The sequence below is a fragment of the Streptopelia decaocto genome (genome assembly GCF_964273445.1).
Source record: "Streptopelia decaocto genome assembly, chromosome: 2".
Lineage (NCBI taxonomy): Eukaryota > Metazoa > Chordata > Aves > Columbiformes > Columbidae > Streptopelia > Streptopelia decaocto.
Window position 1 is genome coordinate 141,925,853 of NC_138655.1, and position 23,456 is coordinate 141,949,308.

Consider the following 23,456-nt stretch of genomic DNA (forward strand, 5'->3'; position numbering starts at 1 on the left):
GCCACATTCTTCTTCCCCCATCCCTCCAGGGTTAGCACTTTGTTTCTGTGGGAATATAAAACCAGAGATTTTTGTGTTCTTGTGCAAACAAACTGCATATATTTGCAGGAACTTATGCTGATATTTTGCACCCTTTATTTTTAAAGGCACAGCTAAAACTGATTTTTAAGTTGGGGCTAAATTTCATCACTCTTTCTGATAAAACAAAAAAAAATTTCAATTTTATTGATTTCAGTGGCAGAATCAACATCCAAACTATGAGATTTTTGTGAAGTAATCGACATTTTAATTATATTGCTCAGACACAAGGATATATATCATACATATCTGCCACAGAAGACAGGTTTTGACTTTTAAAGAGTAATCATTTCCTAGTCAGAAGAGTGTGCCTCAGGCAGTTATAAACCAGAAAACCATGACTCTTTTAAACATCATCAGCAGTATTGTGTAGTTTATAATGCATTTTTAATAACCATAGAATTGTAGAATAGTTTGGGTTGAAAGGGACCTGAAAGGCCACCTAGTCCAACCTGCCTGCAGTGAGCAGGGACATCTTCAATCAGATCAGGTTGCTCTAAACCAGGGCTGTCATACTCATTTTCACCGGGGGCCACATCAGCCTTGCAGTTGCCTTCAAAGGGCCAATTGTCATTTTAGGACTGTATAGATGCAACTACTCCTACATAAGCAACCAATTGAAGTGATTTAGGTGGCAGTACTGAAGCCTCTTTCATTCTGTTTCTTGTTTTCCAAATGGGATGTGGGATTTTAGTTTGAGCTTATTTATAGCTGGTTGAACTGCCTCACCTTCCTTAGTCTTCCCTTTCAAAGCTGGAGAAAAAACACATGATCAGTGCAATTTTCAAATCCAGGCATGATTCTGGTGCCTTCAATGACTGAATTTTCTTAACTTCTTGCATGCTAATAAAATGCCACCTGATATTAAAGGTCTCTTGCCTGCCACTGGTATGTCCCTGGTAGGACAGCAGCTGCAAAAGTCAGCCTGACAGTAACCTCAAATGTGAAAAATGTTAGAGAGATACAGCAGACAAAGTGTGTGCTGTTGTCTTTCAGCAACTGAACTAGCAATAGACAGATTCTTATCGTACCAGTATATATTATGTATAAATCCTAAAGCTAAACTAGAGAATGGCAAGTTCTAACAAAAAACAAACAAACAAACAAACAAACAGGGAACAGGAAGATAAGGCAGCAAATACCATCAGGATTTTCACACCACTAGCATCTCAAGTCTGCTCCAATATTGTATTAATCTGGTAAACATCAAAAAGGTCAAAAAAGCAATCACAGAATCACAGAATGGTTGGAGTTGGAAGTGACCTCTGGAGATCCCTTGTCCAACCCACCTGCTAAAGCAGGTTCACCAGAGCAGATGGCACAAGAATGTGTCCAGGTGGGTTTTGAATGTCTCCAGAGAAGGAGACTCCACAACCTCTCTGGGCAGCTTGTTCCGGTGCTCTGTCACCCTCACTGTGAAGATGTTTCTCCTCATATTCAGATGGAACCTCATATGGTTCCAGCAGCTTGTGCCTGCTTCCCGTCATCCTGTCATTGGGCACCACTGGAAAGACTTTGGTCCCATCCTCTTGACACCCACCCTTGAGATATTTATAAGTATAAATGAGATCCCCTCTCAACCTTCTCTTCTCCAGGCTGAACAGACCCAGCTCTCTCAGTCTTTCCTCATAAGAAAGATGCTCCAAACCCCTAATCATCTTCATAGCCCTCTGCTGAACTTTCTCCAGTAATTCCTTGTCCTTCTTGAACTTGGGAGCCCGGAACTGGACACAGTACTCCAGATGCAGCCTCAACAGGGGAGAGGAGAAGAGAGGAGAAAGGAGAGGAGAAAGGAAAGGAGAAAGAAAGGAGAGGAGAAAGAAAGGAGAGGAGAAAGAAAGGAGAGGAGAAAGAGGAGAGGAGAGGAGAGGAGAGGAGAGGAGAGGAGAGGAGAGGAGAGGAGAGGAGAGGAGAGGAGAGGAGAGGAGAGGAGAGGAGAGGAGAGGAGAGGAGAGGAGAGGAGAGGAGAGGAGAGGAGAGGAGAGGATAACCTCCCTCGGCCTGCTGGACACACTCTTCCTAATGCACCCCAGGATACTGCTGGCCTTCTTGGCCACAAGGGCACATTGTTGACTCATGGTCAGCCCGTTGTCCACCAGGACTCCCAAGTCCTTCTCTGCAGTGCTGCTTTCCAGCAGGTCTGCCCCCACCCCAGATGCAGGACTCTACACTTGCCTTTGTTGAATTTCATCAGGTTCTTCTCTGCCCAGTCCTCCAGCCTGTCCAGGTCTCACTAAATGGTTGCACAGCCTTCTGGTATATCAACCACTCCTCCCAGTTTTGTATCATCAGCAAACTTACTGAGCATACACTCAGTCTCTTCATCCAGGTCATTGGTGAATAGGTTAAACAAGATTGGACTCAGTACTGACCCACAGGGAACACCACTAGCTACAGGCCTCCCTTCCAACACAAACTATTCTATGATTCTATTAACTAGACTTGAATAATTGATCACAACCCTCTGATCTCTGCCATCCAGCCAGTTCTCAATCCATTTCACTGTGCACTCATCCAACCCACACTTCCTGAGCTTACCTATGAGGATGTTGTGGGGGACAGTATCAAAAGCCTTGCTGGATTCAAGGTAGACAACATCTACTGCTCTCCCCTCATCTACCCAGCCAGTCATGCCATCAAATAAGGTTATCAGGTTGGTCAAACATGATTTCCCCTTGGTGAATCCATGTTGACTACTCCTGATAACCTTCTTTTCCTCTGTATGCTTGGAGATGACATCCGAATGAATTGTTTCATCAATCTATCAATCTCTCTCAGAAAGTGGCAGTACTAAAAGAAGCAGCCTTCTAGATGGCCCTTTTGCCTCTGATCCCTTCTAGATGAGGGGAAACTCAATATTTTAATAAGCTCTGCCAGATACTTTTTAACCTCAGAAGTAGTTTGGGTTCTGTCCAAGCTAAATATCTGAGCAAGTCTTACGAACAGCTGAGCTAGTCCCACCACCTCCAGGGCTAAATGTAGTGCATTGCTACACGATTTGATTAATTGTGTACTCACTAACTGCTCACGGTGCCTGACACTGCTCTGCCATTAGAGGTATAAGGGAAAGGATTTTTTTTTTTTTACTGGAAAAAATATTCAGTGACTCCAGGGTAATGTGAGACCTCAGAAGCTGAAGCTTGCAACCCCAGAAGAAACAAGAAATTAATTTTTTAATAAATGTCATAGTCTGTTAGATGGTCAGAGGACTATTTTGTTTTAGTGGCTGATTACACAGGCTCAATAGCTTAAACGTTTTAATTTTGACTGAGACAGCACTTTTTTGCATTTTAAGGGGAGTCTGTGTGACTTGAATGGCTAACAGTTCCTCTGTCTGATCAATAATCCCAAGGCATTCAAGAGAAATCAGAATGCCAAAATCAAAGCTCAGATTAAGAATCTGTAATGAAGCAGTCACAGTCTGGGGAAGAAGCATGTTTGCCTGCTGGAAGCTTAGTGTAGAAAAATCTTACTGCTTGGCTGCTTGTGAGGCCCAATGACAGCTGCATTCGTCAGAAGTCTGTTCAAAATGTGAATTTTAAAATGTGTTTGTGGTGTACTCCCTGAGTCAGAGCCTCAGCATGGGATCTAGCAGGAACATATGCTCTTAATCATGTAAACCAGCCCAGAGAAGCTATGTGGCAGAGGAAGCAGCAGGAGTTTCTAATATGCATCTAATAACCATCATGGACCAGCCTCTCACATCATCCCTGGTGCTCCCTGGGGCCATCTGCACACCATGGGCAAGGAGACCAAACCCAGCTCTGACATAAACCCTGCTGATTTCTGTAGCATTGCCTCAGAAATGAACTTGGCTCAGACTGAAAAGCTATAGTTGAGCTGTTGGAAAAGAATTAAACATGGGGAAGAAATATTGGTGCAAATCTGAGGTTTGTGAGTCTCCTTTACATTTTTAACTGTTCGGCAGCAGCCTTCTGCACAGTTTCAAGATAAAAAGCACAGGCAAAGTCATGCTCTTTATACTTAGGGGTATATTTTCTTTTCTCCTTTATACCGGTTCAATTAATCACTTGCTTTCACAAGGGCTGGAACAAAAACAAGTTAGAGGGTTTCCATGACAAAAAAACAATAAAATGTTACTTTTGGCTACAAAGAGGAAAACCAATAGTTACCACATGAAAAAAAAAGAAGAGGGAAAAGAGAAAGGATGGAAAGAATGAATTCCAGGGTGTGTTTCACAAAGAGTCACAGGATGTCTGAGCTGCAAACAGATACAAATAAAAATAAAAACATTTAGTCTGACCAGAACACCTGATCCAGAGATAAAATTATTTTGGTTGGCATAGCAGGGGTACATAAAGCCCATGGTTTAAATCTGTTCTTATCGTTTGCTTCTACCCTGTTAGCTCCATTTATTGTTAACAGTCAGCATTCCAGAGTTATGAGCAACAGAAAGCTGTTTTCATGTGGTTGGTCACCCTCATGACACAGATTTTCTGGGAATAGAGCTGATCCCTGTTCAGATATAACTGCCAGCAAAGAGAGACCCTGCCTTTGACAGATAATTAAATATTCCAGTAGTGCTTGATGTTTCTTTATATTTAAATGAGAAGACCAGAGCATCTAATAAAGACTTGGAAGTTCAATAGATTGACAGGGTTCCTTTCTTTCCAGCTCAGAGCTACATCTTCCTGTGGCAACATTTATTTATAATTTACAAAAATCTGGTCCATGTTAAAGAGAAGATGTCATAATTGAATGAAACAGACACAATCATTTTTCTCTATGTATATATTTTCAATAGAAGCCATTTAAAAATGTTTTTAACTCTTTCATTGTGCCCAAGATGACAGCTTTTATTTCCATGAAACATTTCTAGAAAATATCTTTAAGAACAAGTTAAAATTTACTTCTGTATGTTTGTAAAAGGGATAGAATCTGATGTGGAAGAGAGAAAGAGTGCAACAATGTCATAAAAGAAACAAGGAGGAGGATTAAAGGAGAATGTGTCAAACACTTGGGCATGCAGAAGCCACAGGGAGAACTTGAGGGTTTCACACACACAATTTTTATGTAAGTATTATTGCACAGTCTTGGTGAAACATATGGCAGTGCTGGGGTACAGATGTTGAAGGGATAGCTTGTTTAGGAGGCATTGTCAAAGGGAAGGTGGATGGTTGCTGCATTTTACAAGAACAAATATGCTTCAGAAAAATGTGCAAGAGATAAATATTCAAGAAACTATAGTAGAAAAATGAAGCTCGCAGCAAAGGTGCTGCAATGGGAAACATATCTTAGAATTTTCTTTCAGTTCTCTGCCAGGTAGAAGGTGTGAGTGTGTTTCTAAGCAAAAGCTGGATGCAACCAAGTGAGCAAGTTTACTGATTACTGGGGAATTTTTATTACAAGGCAGCTTCTTATTTCGGAGATTAGAAAGAGTTAATGGGAGAGGGAGGCCCTGCAGAGTGCAGAGCTACTTTAGTACTGATTTTGACTTCCTATTAAAACTGGAAAGTTATTTGGCCTGAAAGAAACAGGAAGTGGTAGAACTCGCTATTCAGAGATAAGGAAAAAGTGAAATCAGGAGAATAATTATGAGAAAAAGCAGACTTCAAAACCGGAAGAATTGGTAGACAGGATACTCTTGAGAAGATAATGTGCAAGTGAAAGAAGTCCAGAAACTTAGTTATCACTGACATACACTGTGTCAAAGGCACACCAGGAACCTCCCTTTTTCTAACACACTTAAAACTTTTCTGTGTGTGCTTTTCAGCCTGGACATACATAGACAACTATAGGAAAGAAGATTACAAGATAAAGCAGCTCCTAAAAATAGTTAACCACATTTTTTTGCCCCCCCCCCCACTAAATCTGAGTCATCATTGCTCTGTGCAGACTGTATAAAGCATGTGTATTTTTATAACAAAAGCAAGAAAATGTGTATGTGGCAAGGTACATAAAGCTCCACCAAATGCCCGCAGTTTGGCAGGGAGGTTGTTCACTGCCAGGCAGAACCTTTGATCTTGCACCAAGAAATGAACTGGTTTTCCCCAATAAGTTGATTTATGTTAGGTTATCTATCAGCAGACCATAGACAGGTGTTGGAAACTGGATGAGCCAAGGTCAGGAGATAAGTAACTCAGAGGCATGACAGTTCTGAGGGCCAGATGGCAGGAAAGTTCCAACAGCAAGGTGGGCATCTGTGCTGATGAATGAGTAAGGCTATAAAGAAGTAAAGCATAGCAACTAAGTTTGAAACAGCAAAGGAAGAAAACCAAAAACATAAGGTGAATGCAGCAAACTGTAGGATCATCTTAGACAACTTCTTTAAGCAATTTGTGTCTGGGAACCTGCTCATTGGTTCTAGGCCAGCCAGCCACCCCACTAATCAAAAAGTTGTCGAGCAAGTGGTTGGTAAGCCATCTGCACTCTTACTGGATTGTGATAGCTGTTGGGTGACAATCTGCAGATGTAGGCACTAGATTTTGTAGCTGTTTAATGGATTCCTCTGTGCAACTGAGGCATAACTGAAATTTACAGGCAGATCAGCTTCAATCTAGTCATTTCAGGCGCAAACAACAATGAAGCTGCAATACACCAAACTTCATAAGTGCCCAAACCAGCCAACACAGGTCGCCTGCTCACAGTCACTGTTGTTAGCTATGTGAAAAAAAGTCATACTTGTCAGTGCTACTGATGGAGAATTCATGGAACGACTTCCTTACACCCAGATCTTTACAGAAGTCCCAAAGTCAGTAGGATACTCAAAGCAGAATGTCCATTTCATCAAAACTTCCATTTAATTGCTAAGCCAGGGAAGCCTGTTTCAGAGCCAGAAACCTGGACTTAAGTTATACATCCCTTCTATTCATACAAATGCTTGGCAATCATCTCTCTGGCAACTGTATATTTAGGACCTGCTTTGGGATGTAGGTTAAGTCTTCCAAAAATATTGCTGATGAGTGTGCATTAACAACCAGAGGCTGGAGAAATCAAAGCTACAAAGGTGAGACTAGGCAGCAGTGAGTGTGTGTAGGTGCTGGACAGAACGCTGTCTAGCTGTATGCCAGTCACACATCACATTACCCAGGAGAAGAGAAGAAGTAAGGCCCCAGCGGAGTGGTACAAGATCTCTTAATCAATCTTCTGGGTTCATTACAAAAACATTCAAATGTCATTCATGCGTTGACATCTAAAGACCCAACTGTACCTCCATTAGTAATCTCAGATGTCTCTAGTGAGAGCGATCTAGAAAGTCTATACTTCTAAAGAATTTCTTCCTGAAATTATTTCCTATCCCTTCTTCCTGCACTAGAAGTCTATTCAAATCTGTTAGCTGGGATTGGTCACCCGGCTGCTTCCCAACATGAGCACCAAGATGTCATAGATAACAGGACAATCCAGTCTTATGGGTCTCTTAAAGGTCAGTAAACCCTTAGAAAGGTCCCTTTTCTCCTTGTTCCACCACACTAATCTGACTAGGACACTGTCTCTTCTTTTATTCTTTTTTCTGAGTTCAAAGATTCTTTACAGTTTTCAGTTCTCACGGTTATAAACATCCCCACTTCCTTGGAAGGTCCTACACAGTCTCACCTTAGTTATTTCCCCAATGATCCATTATTTTCCTCTACATTAGGAAACTTTGTCACCATGGTACAGCACCCTACACTTAATTCTTCATAAAAGGTGGACTTTTGAAGACTGAGTTTTTCAAAACAGTTTTGTCTCTTGTTAGGAAGTGTGCAGTGCCTAGCATCATCATTGATTAAGGTATACAGACACCAAAGGTATGAAAGCCAAAAGTAATAAGAGCGCTGTGGTTTCTGTGACAACCTCTGTGGAACAGAACTGTAACCACAGCAGAAATGGGAAATTGCAGTAGAATTGTTTGTTCTGCTCCTACAGTTCTTGGGATTATCTACTCCAGACAGAAAACCATGTAACTTGTGTATTTTTGCTCTTACCTCCAAAACATCGTAGCTGCAGTTTGGGTGATATGCAACGTCCAGTTCATAAATGGTGAGTTGAATGCTGCTGCCAGGTGCTGTGTGAATGTACCAGATGCATTCCCTATTGCTTGGGTATCTGTTGGGGTAGCCAGGGCTGTGAAATGAGCCAGAAGGGCCAGAGAGTTCTCCTCCACAACCTGACAACACAGCAAAGCAGCCTATCAGTGAGGGGGTTTGGAAAATCTCACTGACAGCTGTGCAACAAGGACAGGCATTGGCACAATTTTCATGAACAAATGTGTATACTGGACAGAGGACTGAGGTCTAGCAGGGAAGATGATAAACTCAGGAACTGCAGGCTGGACCTCTGGGTGCTGCCCATGCAGTAGGAACTTCACTTCCTGTTTTGACATGTTCCTCACCATACCTCAGCATCTTCTTTGACAGCTGAAGAAACTAAGACATGGAGCAAAAAAAGTGACATTTTTTTGTATTGGCCTCTAATTTTGAGCAGTTCTAGAAAGCCGAATCAGATCCACCCTCAGTGCTTACTGACCTCAGCTAATACACAAGCTAAGTTATCATGGGGAGGGCTTCCTATTGTTGTAAAAATGACATTTCCCACTGCTTTAGAAATCATAAAATTAAAGACAATGACATTTCCCTCAGCCCACTGAGCACGATTACAAGCTGCCAAGTCACGGTGGATAAACTGGCTTTCTGGTATTTGGTGGGTTTAATGTTCTTTTTTTTTTTTTTTTAATTGTAACCGTGCAATTGTAAGACATGCCATGTTTGAAAAGTTATGTCTCTTATTTTCAGATAATAATTTATTATCCTAATCTCACTCCCCAACCCCTTGGGTGATTAAATTCTTGCATATTATGAGCTAGATTTTTTAAAAAAATGTAAAACAATGAATCAACTGCAGGCCAAAGTAGCTGAACACCTGAGACTGCAGTTTTATCATTGCTTTATGGAGGCGTGGCAACTGCTGCCCTCATCTCCTTTTGCTGAGCTCCCAGGAAGATCCAGTCCCTGGGTCCAGGTGTCAGAAGGGAGGAAGGCACAATATCCCTTCCCAGGGTCAGGGCAGCTTTAGATCAGCTACATTCATGGTGAGACCTTACCTTTAGAGAAGCCAGTAGGGTGGCTGTGTACATGCCACATGCAGAAAGCAAGGGATTTGTGTGTGTTGCTCTGCCTTGCAGCACTTTTTTCATCTCTACATTACAAGCCCCCAAGTGCTTCATTTAGGTACTAGCTAATCTTTTGCTTACACAGCTTTTATGGGGTCATTCAAGCTTTCATTCAATTTCTTTGCTTATCTATCTCCAGAGGGAAGGTTCTGTCACATAGCAAAAAAGCCCCAAAATACTTAATAAAACCATCTAACAAATTATGAGCTCTATATTCCCAGAAGCAAATATGACGGGATGTCCGAAGTGACAAATAGCATCCGTATCAGAATTTTTAGTTATATGAGATATTTTGTAACATAAAACAAAAAACTACCCCTCTGACCTGCTCATCTAATCTACACAGATGTGTAAAACTTCCCTAATCTCTGGTAAATGTATGCATAATTTGCAATTTGAACAAGGTATCTTTGGCCATTGCTCTGCTTAACACTTTTTTTTTCCTTCAGGAAGCTATAAAACAAGATCTTCGATTAAATGCAAATACTTTCCTCAACACCTTCTGTGACAATCCTGTGGTTACTGAAGGGTAGCTCCTAAGGCCCAAAGCATTTCCCCATTGTCCCTACCATGGAGTCTTTCAGCTCCTCACTGGAAACTTGAGTTTTGTTTTGCCACAGTTGGCTCTAGGACTTCTAGGACTGCAAAACACAACTCTATGAGAGGAAAGAGTAGCAGGTCTGGAAGGGAGCAAAGCAATAGGAAGCTATTTTAAACTAAAAAAGAACCAGCTAAATGCAGATGTGAGGAAGACTCCAGCCATGCCAGCAATGTAACACAGATTTCTGTCAGTCCATCACCCAGTATTCACCGGAAAACCACATTTTAAACACAAGAATTCCCACAATTGAACAACAGTCAGCTATAATCCAGGAAAGCCTTTACATAGCTGAGGTTGGCCTCACAGGTGAATTGGCATGGGCTTAGTTCTCCCTTTTTCCACACCTTGTGGCACACAATGCTCCATAACCCTGAGGTAGTTTGCCTTGCAGCCACAAAGCTATATTGTCAAGCTACCTGACATCTCAACCAAAGAGTACGAGGAGCTTTCAGGTGTATTTGAAGCCAATCCTGCCTTCAGTCCCTCTGGAGAGACAAACAGAATAAGGCAGTGCGCTTACTTCCCTGGGGCCTGCCAGCACCGCTGGGTAACTGTTACCCCCCAAACCTTTGATATCCATGAACATTTCAGCAGGGGACAGAGAGGAAGTAAGCTTCAGTGTAACTCACCACCCCACTTTTTCCCAGTGCCATCAATAGATTTTCCTCAATGAAACCAGGTCGTTGGGTTTTTACAAGTAGAGAAAAAAAAAGGTGTCAGCAGGGGGGAAGCCTTACAGCTGAATTTGCAGGGTGAGTTACTCTCTCTCTTGTCCCCCAGCAGCAGGAGTGACACTGCTGCTGAGGACACAGAACTGGGGAGGGGAAAGCCGCCCCGCCAGCTTGGGAAACAGAAAGATTTCTCAACAAACAGACTCGATGGCTTGGCTCCTGAGGGGTTGGGAACGGGGAGGCAGGGGAGTTTCAGCAGGCAAGAACAAAGCAAATTGCTATTTATCTCAGCCTGAAGAAAGCTGGGAACATTTTAAAACTAAACAGGCAGTTATGACTCAGCTTCTCCTACTAAGAGTTTCCTGATAGCCACAAAGACATGTTTTTTATTTAAACCCGAAATGGCTCAGAGGAGTGGAAAGCTTGTGTGCTGCACTTTGAGGCACAGACCTTTCTCTCTACGCAGCCCTTGCAGTCGCACTCAGGTTACTCACACTCCCTCTCCAGAATGGTTTATATGTTCTCTGAGCTCTATCGATATTCTCTGGATGAGGTACGTGAAGCACATGAATAAGAACGTCGAACTATTGTTAATGTGCCATTTCTTTTCTTCCAACTACAAATGTTCCCAGAAAAGGCTTTTTGTTTAAAGAGAAGTGATTATTTTTAAGTGCTCCAGTAAAATGGAGGTAAAGCTTAGTTTTCTGTGATTCATTTCTTACAATGAATGTGCTCAACTCATGTTGCCGATCTTTTGTTAACTGTTTGCAAACAGATGGGAAATTGCTTGAGTTTATGCTTAAGTATTCACAGACTAATAACTTCGATCTTTGCAAATATGTGAACTTCACACCTGAACTATTTTGACTGACCTGCATATGGAAGTAGAAACCTCTGTATGAGAGCAGAAACACAATCTCTGAACTCTCTGGCCCGCTGACAGAAGGTCGATATGTTATGTTTCTGCTCTTGTACAGATGAGGTAAGAATCAGTTGTGTTGTGCTTTTTTTTTGAAAATATAGACACTAGATGATTTTAACAAAATATTTACAGAAATACTTAAAACATGAAAACAAATGTTGCTGCCTTTAACCTCATTTACTACACCTGTAGAACACTAAAATGAGAAAAACTCAAATGACAGAAAAACTTTTTGAAATGCTTACAAACATGGTATGTGGAACGTATGCCCAGTCTGTGAACAAAAACAAACAAACAAACCCCCACAACAACAACAACAACAACACAAAGAAAAAAGCCCACCACAACAAAAAACCCCACGACAACAAAACAAACAAACAACAACAGAAAATTGACCAGGAATACGATTTCATAATGAGAAGCAAACTTTGATTCACCAAATTTGCAGCTTATATTTCAGTTCCTGGAACATTTTTGGTCCTTACTATTCACAAACCTTTTGTCTTGGATATTTTTAAAAGGTGAATTTATAATTCTATCCATGTTTATTCAGTGTCTTCTCCATTTTCATTAGCCACAAAATTCTTGCAGTGTTATCCCTCTCCTTGATTGAATTACAGATACAAGCCAACGAGGAAAACTAAACTGCAAGTATTTTTCATATTATTTGTGCATCACCTATGAAGACAGGTTCCCTGCCTTAAGATGCTTACACTAGGCTTTGAAATCTGCCTTGGCAGATACCTAAAATAATCAGAAAATATATAAAATAAACTACATTTGTATGAATGTTCAGGCTGAGGATGCAGATGCCTATTTATTTACATACCTATATGAATATATGTGAATATCTGAATGGATTTTGCATTTAAAAGAAAACTTCAGGAGAAATGCCAGTCCTATTTTTTTGTAGCATGCATTTGTATGTACTGTATCCTTTTCCTATTTTTTGAGCAAGCTAAGAAATCCATTTTGATTTAGCCTGGAATGTAACTTCCACACAATGGAGCCTGCCTACTTTATTAAAATATTGAAATAGGGAAAGATTAACTGATGGTGTAATTATCTCAGCTAATTAGACTTCTTCCATCTTGGGCATCACCATTAAATGAAAACAAACCTTTTCCCGGTGTTTACATTTGTCTGCAAACATCAGATGAGAGTTTGCTTCTATTCAAATAAATGGAATTAGTGCTGTTTATGGCAACAAATCAAAAAAGACTTGGTCTTTAGGGGTGAATAAAAATGAGGAAGAAGAAAGCATAAACTGCTTCATGACTTCATTTCTCACTGAAAGAAGAGTGAATAATCTGAAACCATTCTGTTCCTAGTGGAGCATCTTTAAAAGTTTCTGTCAGCACAGAAATACATGGTCTTGCTGTAAGTGGATGGCTATACAGACAGCTGAACTGCACACAGCATATGTTCAGTTTGTGTGGGCTTCCTGCACTCATTTTGGAAACTTCATACCTGCAGCTAAACTGACAAAGAAAACCAAACACCACAACACCACCACCACCACCACCAAACCACGGAGGCTAGATACTATTTTAGTACTGTAAAGGTCTTGGAATTGCCTTGAAAATGCTTAAAACAACTGCCTAACCTGGTGTTAGTTGCTAGGAAATCAGACAACAAATAGAAAGCTCAGGAAACATAGATTTGGTGTCTTTGCTTTCCTCTGGCTAAAACCTAAGTATTCATTGAAGATTGTGCAAGGGATGATTTATAGATGTCTTTCCATATTACTGCCTGTCTGGTTAGCAGATGGTATTCATTAACCAAAGAAGAATCTCTATTCTCATAAATAATTATAGCTGAATAGAGAAGTAGTAATCTGTGGAAACCTCTATTATTTGCAAGGTTTTCAGATTTATTCATGGGTATGTTTTAGCCAAATGCTCGAAAAAATCCTTCCATGAAGTTTAAAGTGAACTGGCACTGCTCCTGTAAAATCGGAGTTAGGGAAATCAAAGGATTCAGAGTTGTTCTGTTTGTTGTGCTCATGGTGAAATATTTCAGTAAACATTAACTGACTCTAGCTGCAAGCAGCCTGTAGTGTGAACGTATACCTGTACTGTACTAATACTTGCATGAAGTATAACTTTGGTTTGATTCTAAAATCTTTTGCTCTCTTGAGCAGGTTTAGTTAATAGAATATTATCCAATGGAGCAAGTAGGATAATGTTTGTTATGAGAGTTTATGCAAGAAAGTAAAAAATTCAAATTAGAATCTGTTTTGTTTGGTTTGGTTGTTTGTTTTTCTGATTTGTTAATCACTTCTGTAGCTTTGATCATCATTGTTTATCAGACTCCTGAATTCTAGTATTTGCTTCAACATGTTCCAATCTGAAATCAGTAAGATGGATATTAAAGGTAGATTACTGGGACCCAAAGACCTAAAGGCAAATTTAGGCACATAAACAGGAGCTGAATCCTCCAAGATACTGAACAGCCATATCAGCTGGCAGTGTTCGATGTTAAAAAAAAAAGTGCCATTTTCTATCTCTCAGACACTGATTGAACTGTTCAGCAACAAGCAATTTAAGAAAACTTTGGCCCTTATTCTTATGTATTAGTTTGAGGGGTGGGGAGATGGCTAAATTGCTTAAGAAACAGAAATGAATTAATCCTTAGCTCTCACAGAGAACATGCCTATGTTTTTAATAACCAGACTGCAATAAAAAAGCCTGCTCTGAACATGGTAGCACCCACAACTCAAAATAACTGCTTGGGACTTCAAAAGATCAGACCCTGTGCATCCTCAGACTTAATGTGACAGAAAGACACTGAAAAGGAATAGTCGTTTCTGAAAACTGAAGGAATGGCACTTTGTCAAAGACTGCATGAGAAATGAACAGCAGAGCTCTGAGTCAGGCTTAGGAAGTCTGGGCCCCAGCTTGCTCACTGACCTGCAATACAAGAAGCTCTCCAGCAATCCTAACGGGTGCCTGGCAAATGTCTGCACTGAATGGCTTCTGCATTTTAATCTAATCTCTGCTTCTGGTATATCAGGGGTGTCACACTCATTTTCACTGGGGGCCATGTCAGCCTCACGGTTGCCTTCAAAGGGCCGAGTGTCATTTTAGGATGTACATTTTAGGATGTACATTTATGCGTCCTAAAATGACACTCGGCCCTTTGAAGACAACTGAGAGGCTGATGTGGCCCCTGGCAAAAAATGAGTTGGACACCTCCATGGTATGTTTTTCTGAAGAACTGACAGATTATTTCACATTTTACCTGGTATATACACTGAAAAACCAGGACTTTAGTTATTATATGCCTTTTAATAGTTTTCAACTTTTGAAAATACAGACCCAGAGTAATGAAAATTTCTCTTCCCACAAACCAAGTGGGCTTTCTCCACGTCCTGCCCATCAGTCATGGTTTCTTAAGGAAATCCAACAGAAAGAAGATGATGGTGAAGGAAAAAAACAACGCAATACTTCAGGGCTACATAATTATTTTCTCAACAATACACTTCGCTTCTGTTTAAAGATGGAATTAATGTGTCACAGAAAACAGAATACCGGGCTCAAATTTTGACTATGCTGAGAAGAGCCAACTGAATTAATAAACTCTACTGATAATGAAGCAGCATAATGAGTCAGCTTCCTATGAAATAAAGATATATATATATATATAAAGCAGACAGCTCCTACAGGCACATTGCTTAATAAGGTAAGTGATGGGGCTAGGAAGTATGTGTCTTCTCAGATAGTGACAGTTGTCACTGGTGTAATTTTGCACTGAGAGACCTTTGCCCTTCTGGCCTCATGATTTTTTTTAAGGAAAGCAATTCAATTGGCATGCCATCTTTGCAACATCCAGGCTGTTACCAAGAGTTTGTTCTTTCTCAAAGGGTAAATATATGCCCCAAAATGTATTTGCCTGTATTAAGCTTCCTAATAAACAACATGAGTGGAATGAGCACCTTGCAGATTCCAGCTTTCCTTTGGTGAATAAGCCTCTTCAGGACTTGGCTGCAGAAGAAAACATTAGTGATTTAGCAAATCAGTTCTAAATCCAGCCTCATCAATGGAAGCCCCTTAGATGAAAAGTGTTATTTCAGAACTAAAGCCACTTTAAATTGAATTCTTTGCACTACAGCTTTCCATCCAAGTTAAAATGATATAGGGCACTCTTAAGCATAAATAATCACATTGTACCAAGATCAGTTACTAATTCTGTCTTTGGGAAAGCCTAAAGACTGGGTTTCCTCTAGCAACCCAGCTCAGCAACTCAGCAACTGAAAAGCAGCAGCTCAGCAATTGAAAAGATCAGATGCAAATGTCTGAAATCAAAACACTGCAAATTTGTGTCGTGTGGCAGCAGAGGCTCCTCACACCAGCTATCAACAAGGTAAGCTTTGGGCTTTTTGTGATCACCTCATGACCATGAGCAAAGCTGCTGGAAAGAGTGTTTGAAATGAAGTGTATCGGGAACATGGTGGCAAATGTAAGTGCTGCTCTCTCTAATCACCAAAGCACGTGAATGTCCTTGATATATATCTCATAGATGCTTCACAGCTGCCAGTTAAGGAGCACATGGACAGCCTGAGAAATAGTTTGCAGCAGCTTGAACTCCAGAGCACACACTTGTCACTTGAGCAGAAGTAAAAGCTCTGTCTCAGCAATATATATAGCCTTGTTATTTTCTTGCCAGGTGAGATGTTACCAGATCCAGGTTTAGATTCTCTTACAGATTTACTCTCAGGGAAGGAGGGACCTGAATGGACTCTGAAATACCCAACTCAAAGCTGCATCTCCTGATGAGTTCCCCTGGACTAAGGGACTTTCTTCACTGAACTTCTTTTGTACATTTGAAAGATTTTCAGAAGGAAGAAGTAAATATAGCACCCTAACCACAGGAACATATATAATTTTGTCCAGTCTAGGGCTACTGTTTATGCCCAGAGAACACAGACAACAAGGGTAAGAGGAATACCCATCTTTGTGCATGACACCAAAAAAATGGGAGTGCCTGCAATGAACAAGAAGATGACTGTGGTGAGCTCTGGAGGAACTTTTACTCATATTACAGGCTGTCAGGAGTTGAAGCTGTGATGTTCAAAGCCAGCAATGACATTCCCGAGGAGCCAGCCCTATCTGAACCCACAGCTCCTGCTCTGCTGCTCAGACACAGCCCTACAGTAGCAGTCTGGGCCCTGTGCAGTATTATGCTGCAGTTTAGTCACCAGGAACAGAGGGGCAGTGCTGGCTGACACAGAGTGAATGTGTCAGTGCGAAAAAGGAGTGCAGGGGGATGGGAAAGGGGTGGACAGTCCGGGAAATGCTTGGGGGAGAACGTGGAGGGAAAGCACAAGAGTGCTTACCACGCAGGCAGATTCTGGAAAGCTTTGAGAGCTTTAGAAAAGCAAGTTAACCCAGCACCATGGCTACTGTAGGGAGCTGATGTCATCTGGCTGTGCATAAAAGCCTCCACTTTTTCTTTTGTGCAGTTGCAGAATGACATCACCTCGAAACACAAGAGCGTACCTTTGTGCTGCGGCACTTCCCCTGCTGCCCCCTGCCACACATCTCGCTTCTCCCTCCTTTGCCCAGAAATGCTCCTTAACCTCTGCTGAATGCAAAACACCACTGTCTAGTCTAGGAGAGCCCTCTGAGAGCCCGCAAATGCCACCAGTCTGCAGTAGCGCAGAGGAGCTCCTATTGAAGCGGTGTATAGCACACCGTACACCTCAGCAACCCGCAGTGGGGCCTCGGCAGCCCATTTTAGCTGCTTTACATTGCTGTCAGAGCTGAATGGTGTGAACTGACTAGACAGACGGGGCAACTGTGGCAATTTAATTATTTTCAAGGTTGGCTCCTCTTTGATGGGATATACAATGGCACATGATTTAATCTTGTTACAGTCCAATATTGCTGTTAAATAAGCAGAGTGGAAAAGTTGCATTTGTAGGCTCACTTATGAAGAAACTGCAAACAGTTTGCAGTTGTTCAGTCATTAACAGATTTGTTTATAATTGGCATGCATGCCTGCCTATTTAATGAGGCCTGTGACAGTCTTTGTGACATGCAAGAACAAGAGAAAAACACCCAAAGCACATCCTGACCAATGTGATTTCATGCAGAGGAGAGAGGGGGGTAAATGGAAGTGAACGTGCTACCCTAGAAAACAAACACCACTAAAGAAAACTGGAGAGAAGCCTGCACAGAAAACACAAGTCTATAGGAGTGGGGCAAAGTGAGGGCTTAGTGCTTCCCATTAGAAAGCCCAAGTCACCCACAGTTCTGCTGTAGTAGCACATCTCTCCTGGTCAGTACAGAAATCCTGCAGATGCCCCTCATCCCTGTGCCTACACCTGCAAATGAAAGCACATTTCACTAACAGCTCTCAGTCTCTGATCAGATGCTTTTTGAAGGTGTGTATGTGCAGAAACATCCACTCGGAAAGTATTTGAGGAATTATGAGGAAATGCAATGTTTTTAGATTTGTAATGGGTTATTTCTACTTATCTGAGATAGGGTGGCAGAAGCTGGGACTCCATTACACATACAAGAAAGAAAAAACACCTGCCCAGAGGAAACCCCATTAACTTACCATTAACTTGCCACAGCATTTGGAACCCACTTCTAGCATACAGGCCATCAGAATAAAACTCCACGTGCAGGCTGGTCCCTGTAGTGGACCCTGCCAATGGAAGAGACTGTCCACAGAAAGTGCCTATCAGGTTGGATTGTACATCAGGCCCATCATAAAGCTGAAATGAAACACAGAATATCCCAGTGAGTAAAAAGCAGCTCCCCAGTTCTTAATGTTTTGTACAGGATGTCAAAGGAAAAGCAGTGAGACTTCTTGCACTGGCCACCTCTGCACAGCAATATGAGCTCTGGAGAGTGTGGAAAGATTTGGATGAAATGATGAGCAAATATAACTGCAATATGTCTTTAAACCTGGCTGGACACTGTGTACATTGGGAAGGTTTTGCTGTTTCTGTTTTGGTGTGTATTGGGGGTTGCTGAGGAAGAAGATAAAGGGCAAATGGCAATGAACTGAAGTAGAAAGAAAAAGGGGATGTCACGGGTCTGATCTGAGTGTGCGTCTAACACGCTCAGTGCTTCCAACCCATTCAATGACGACTCTGTTCACATCTTCATTTCTTTAAGACTGCACTCAGGTGATTTCAGGACTGACTGAACTTGTGATGCAGAAAACCAGTCAGCATCACCAGGGCCTCCAGAGTAGTGAGGACAAGCTGGAAACCAAAAGCAAAGTAAATCCTAATAAACACAAGTCGAACCTCACATGTCTTTATTTATTGTTTCATGGTCTTATACCAGTGTCCTACTTTGAAGGAACAGTGGACTGAGCCACACTTTCTGAACTTTTGTACTTAGAAACACTTGATGAAATCCTCCCTCCTACTCTTAAAACAGCACCACGCAAAGAAGAAAAAAAAAGGCTGAAGAAATATTCCTGTGTTTAAATCTGTATGTGATTCATATACTCACATTTAAATAAAAATACTTAATACGTGTTTTGATGGGGTGACAGTAGATGCTTACATGCTTTACATTAGTTGTCTCCAAACAGGTTTAAAGGGTCTTTTAAATTCTAATTTTGTGACTTCTTTTCAAATCCAGTAAATGACACAATATGCATCTATGTTCCTCACCAAATATCCCATGGCTCAGTGTAATCTTTCAGGGGTGAGGAGTATAATATTTGTAAAGTTGGTAACAACGAGACATTTTAGCTAAATTGCCTTTGACTTATGATATCAGATTGCCAGTTGTTGTCAAGTCAGAAGTTGTATTATTATTTCTATTTTTATTACTATGATTCTTAAAGTTTAGAAAGACAGCAACTCTTGTGCTTTATATTGCTTTGCCACAGTCCATCTTCTGTGATCTTCTGTCTCACAGAGCACATCTTCCTAACACCACCCAGCAAATTACTGGCACACAAACCATGTCTGAAAATTCTCATTGTGGATTTTTTCCATGTTTCCTTTCAGAATCTCAACAAAAACTTTTCTCTGTTCTGAGGCCATCACCATAAAGTTGTCTCTATACAAAGAATCAAATCCATGATCTCTAGAAAAGCAGCCAAAGTTTATTCGTATTTTCTCACCCTTCAAATCTCTTTTCCAAGTATCTCTGGTTGCACTAAGAATTCTCCTGCACTCAATGCCCATAGAATGGAAATATGATATTACAGCAAATATTGATTAAACGTGCTAGCTACTAATTTTTGCACACGTTTTCTAGCAGACTCACACAGGGAAATGATTAATTAAACCCTCAGGTTTTCTGTTCAAGATGTTGGTCTTGCAGAACCTTCAGAAATCTTCTTGTTGATTTAATACGTAGTCCAGGCCAATAAATCTACTCAAATGGTTTCAAATCTTCAAGCAGACAGTCTAGTTGGATTTTTAATGTAGTTCAGCCAGAAGTTAGGCACAAATTGCAGGAATAATTCTATGGTAATATTACATGGCCTATTTTATCAATTGTAACCATGAATCCTTTTGGGTTTCAATCCTCTAATAGAATGAGAAGTGTATTGGAACTTGAAAACTCTCACTCCATTTGGTATGATTTCTCTAGGTGAAATCAGAAGTTTGAATGTTTCTAATTGGAGACCCATTGCTTGTAGTTCCTGCGAAGCCTTAATCAGATGTGTTTGATAATAGATAAGAAATTGTCATACAGATCAAAAGTTAAGAAGCTGAACATCCATATTTATTCTTTCCAAATGTAAAGCTGGAAGGACTGCCTGACAGATGGATGAACTGTCCCATGCCCACAGGTATGACCTTCCTCCAAGCCATGCTGAGAGCTTCACACATTCTTTTATGGCTTAAGTTCAGCAAAATGCAATGAAGTCAGATCCAATTAGATTTTTAATAGCACTACTTCCTTTGACAGCTTTGTGGTATATACTTCTCACATTTCTGTGGCTTCAAGCCATGGAAATCTCACACCAGAAAAATATGAATGATGAAGAATGAATCAACAGGGAGATTCTTAATCTATACTCTGAATAGGAGCAAAAACTGCATGAAGATACATATTCAATGATCAGCTGTGAACCTTTGTGATTACAAATGAAAAACATTCTAAAGAACCATGGACTAAATCACACCCACAAACTTCCAAAACCAAACAAAAAAAAAAACCAACCTTAATGGGTTTCCTGCAACTTTGATTCATCAAGGGAGTGTTATTTTTATCTAAGACAGCAAATGTCACATTACTGTGTAATTTCCCCTGAAAACAGTCCGTCAGTTTTTCAAGACACAAAGAATGGTTACTATGGCAATCCCTCCGTGCCGCACTGCCCCGTGGGTCTGGGTTCAGAGCGGAGCTTCAGCTTCGCAGGAAATTCGAGTGCCTGGCCAGCTGTAACTCATTGAGAGAGGCAGAACCGTGGCTGCTAGAATTACAGCGGGGCTTTTTGAGCTTTCATTTCTAAATGAAGGGAACAGCTGTGTGTTTTCACAGGGCATTTTGAACTTCTCAAACCACATTTTGCTCTCACATGAATATGGGCAAGTGAAACTGAAGCTGGATGCAGATCTCATGAGCCACAATTTCTCTTCTGATCTCTTAGATAGTGTTTCTCGTTTGAGGGCCTGCTTTGTCAGCTGTGCTATCCTAAACTGCTGCAAATCCAGGGAAGGCTCTTCCCCAGGCTATATGAGGCAAGGTACTCCCTTTGTCTGTGCAAGACAATTGAATCTTGGGGCCGTGTACTAACCACTCCCGCAGCATACTTACTCTAGGAACTGGGGAATGAGCTTCCTCCCAGCTACTCCTTGGGAAGAAAGTGGTTGCTCCCTTTCTGTGAAGATATTTGTTTCATAATTTATATATTTCTTCAGACCTTTTAGCCTCTATCAGAAAATCCAAGGGCTTTGTACTGATTTTGGCAGACAAACCAACCAGCAAAACATACAAACAGTTTCAACATGTTCATATTATTAGCCACCCCTCTTTAATCGAGGCAGTTGCCTAGCAGTACTCCAAGTGCTGTTTCATCAGCCTGCACCCCGGCACCAGGCCCAGGTGGGGATACAGTACCTTCAAACAAATTATTAGGCATGGGCTCAATAACCATTACTAGAAACTCCTTATCAGGCTGCCAAGGAGCAAGCGTATAGGCTGACACAAGAGTAAAAAGGGGAGGTACTAGCTCTCTAAGGGATGAATCAGACTGTGGGACTGCCCTGCAGCAAAGTGGCAGCTGAAAACCATCTGCTGTACACTGGAGTGGAGTGGGACAGCAGGACCAGCCTAGGCTGCAGGAAAGGTTTGGCTTGGGTAGCTCTCCCAGATGAGACACCGTGGCCACCGGTGTTAAATTTTGGCTTTTCTGACTCTTCAGCCTGGAAATATGTTGCTGACACCATGAATGATGCTCTGGAGGCCACAGCTGTTCTCCTGTCTTTGGAGGAGTGAAGCAAAGCAGCATGACCTGTGCCACAGAGAAGCTCATTGCCACAACTAGAGCAAGGGCTCAAGGATGGAGCTGACTGGAAAATGGAGTTTCTGCTGCATGGAAAGAAATAAAAATCTCAAACAAATGGGAGGAAGCAAACTTTGAATATGTTCTATTTGGGCATACTTGAAGCAGGGACATTTTTCTAGCCGAGCACCTTGTGAAGCTTATTCCTTCTTGACAAGAGCCTTCCAGACAGGTAGTGGGACTCCATCTGTTCAGTTTTCCTGGCAGAAAACTGATTTTTTTTTTTTTTTTTTTAATAGGGCAAAATTTCAGTTTTCTCTTGGAGAACTTTATTTCTGTGAAAAGGCACTTTTTTTTTCTTTTTTTTTTTTTTTTTTTTTTCCTTTCATCAGGAAGATCATTAGAAAGGAAAGCCCCCAGCCTAAATTGTTCTGGAAAACAACTGCTTACATATGTTATTTAAGCACAACACATAGTCTTGATCCAGAGATGATGGAGTCTTCAAAGAAAAACTTTCAGTTTCATTGAGAGGAAAATGCGTCCTGCGAATACTGCAGTTCTGATTTTTATGGTACTGTAAATAATTCTATTGTCACGTCATTAATTCATTATATAATTATGAGTAATTATATAAATAATTGTCTCAATTTGAGTTGTTAAACAAATTGTTTGCAGTCCGAATGCCCTTTTACAGGGACCAGCAGCATCAGCCCTGGGCTGTATTTGCAGAACTGAGGAAAGGAGGTTGTGCCTTGGATCAGACCAGCATAGCTGCAAGTGTCCCACCCATCGCCAGAGCCTCCAGGACATCCTGAAAGAGCTTTTCTGACACACACAAGTATCCCTTTCCTCTCAGAAGTGGGAAACCTGATCTGGAATTGTTTTGACACTAGAGGCAGTGATTACAGGTATCTGAGCAGCTCTTCCTGAATGAGTTGGTTTTTGAAAAGGAAATTCTGATGGCATTGCAACAAATATGTTACCAGAAAACAAAATGAAGCAATAAACAGACAATATAACAATCATCTAAGTAACAGAATGCATTCCAAAGTGAGATCACGATTAATCGTTAAAGCAAGAATTAACACAAATAAAAATATTCCATTTCCAAGCAACACATTTCCTTCTAGAAGAGCTCGAGTGCAAGCTTGAGAACCTGCAGATCTGTCAACCAGATTAAAAAACAAACTCCAGCCCCAGGATATAGCACATTGCACTAGCTCAGCACCACAGAGACAGGGTTTTCAGAGAAACAAAGGCAGCTTAAGACTTTGAGTGATTTACTGTGTGGAGCTTTGTTATTTCTGCACAAATAGGAGAACAAAATAAGGTTATGTTTATGGTTGCATGATGAGAAGTGTTTGCAATTGTTACTACAAAAGGGTTCACCTTAAATAATGTTCTAAATAATGTTTTAGTATGATTATTTAAATAAGTTTATGCCCTATGTGACCTTTGATAAAACTCCTTGCTCTGACCACCATAGGCAACTTTCTCATTTATACGCAATTACAACATTTTCATTAATTAATCATTTTATTTCATAGGAGAATGGAGTTTGACATTGTGCATCCCTAGACATATAGGCACACTAGTTATCTTGCTGGGATTCATCTAACGTATGGAAATGTATAAATA

At 41.0% G+C, this 23,456-nt stretch overlaps 1 protein-coding gene across 1 annotated transcript in view; it reads right to left on the reverse strand.

Moving 5' to 3' along the window:
- The window catches only part of CUBN (cubilin), a gene marked incomplete at its 5' end in the record, with an annotated part of 141,975 nt that overhangs the window by 73,005 nt on the left and 45,514 nt on the right, over positions 1-23,456 (reverse strand). The window contains 2 exons of the mRNA XM_082044155.1: positions 8,004-8,185; positions 17,949-18,108. Of these exons, the coding sequence (XP_081900281.1) occupies positions 8,004-8,185; positions 17,949-18,108 (342 nt within the window). The remainder of the gene's footprint in view (positions 1-8,003; positions 8,186-17,948; positions 18,109-23,456) is intronic.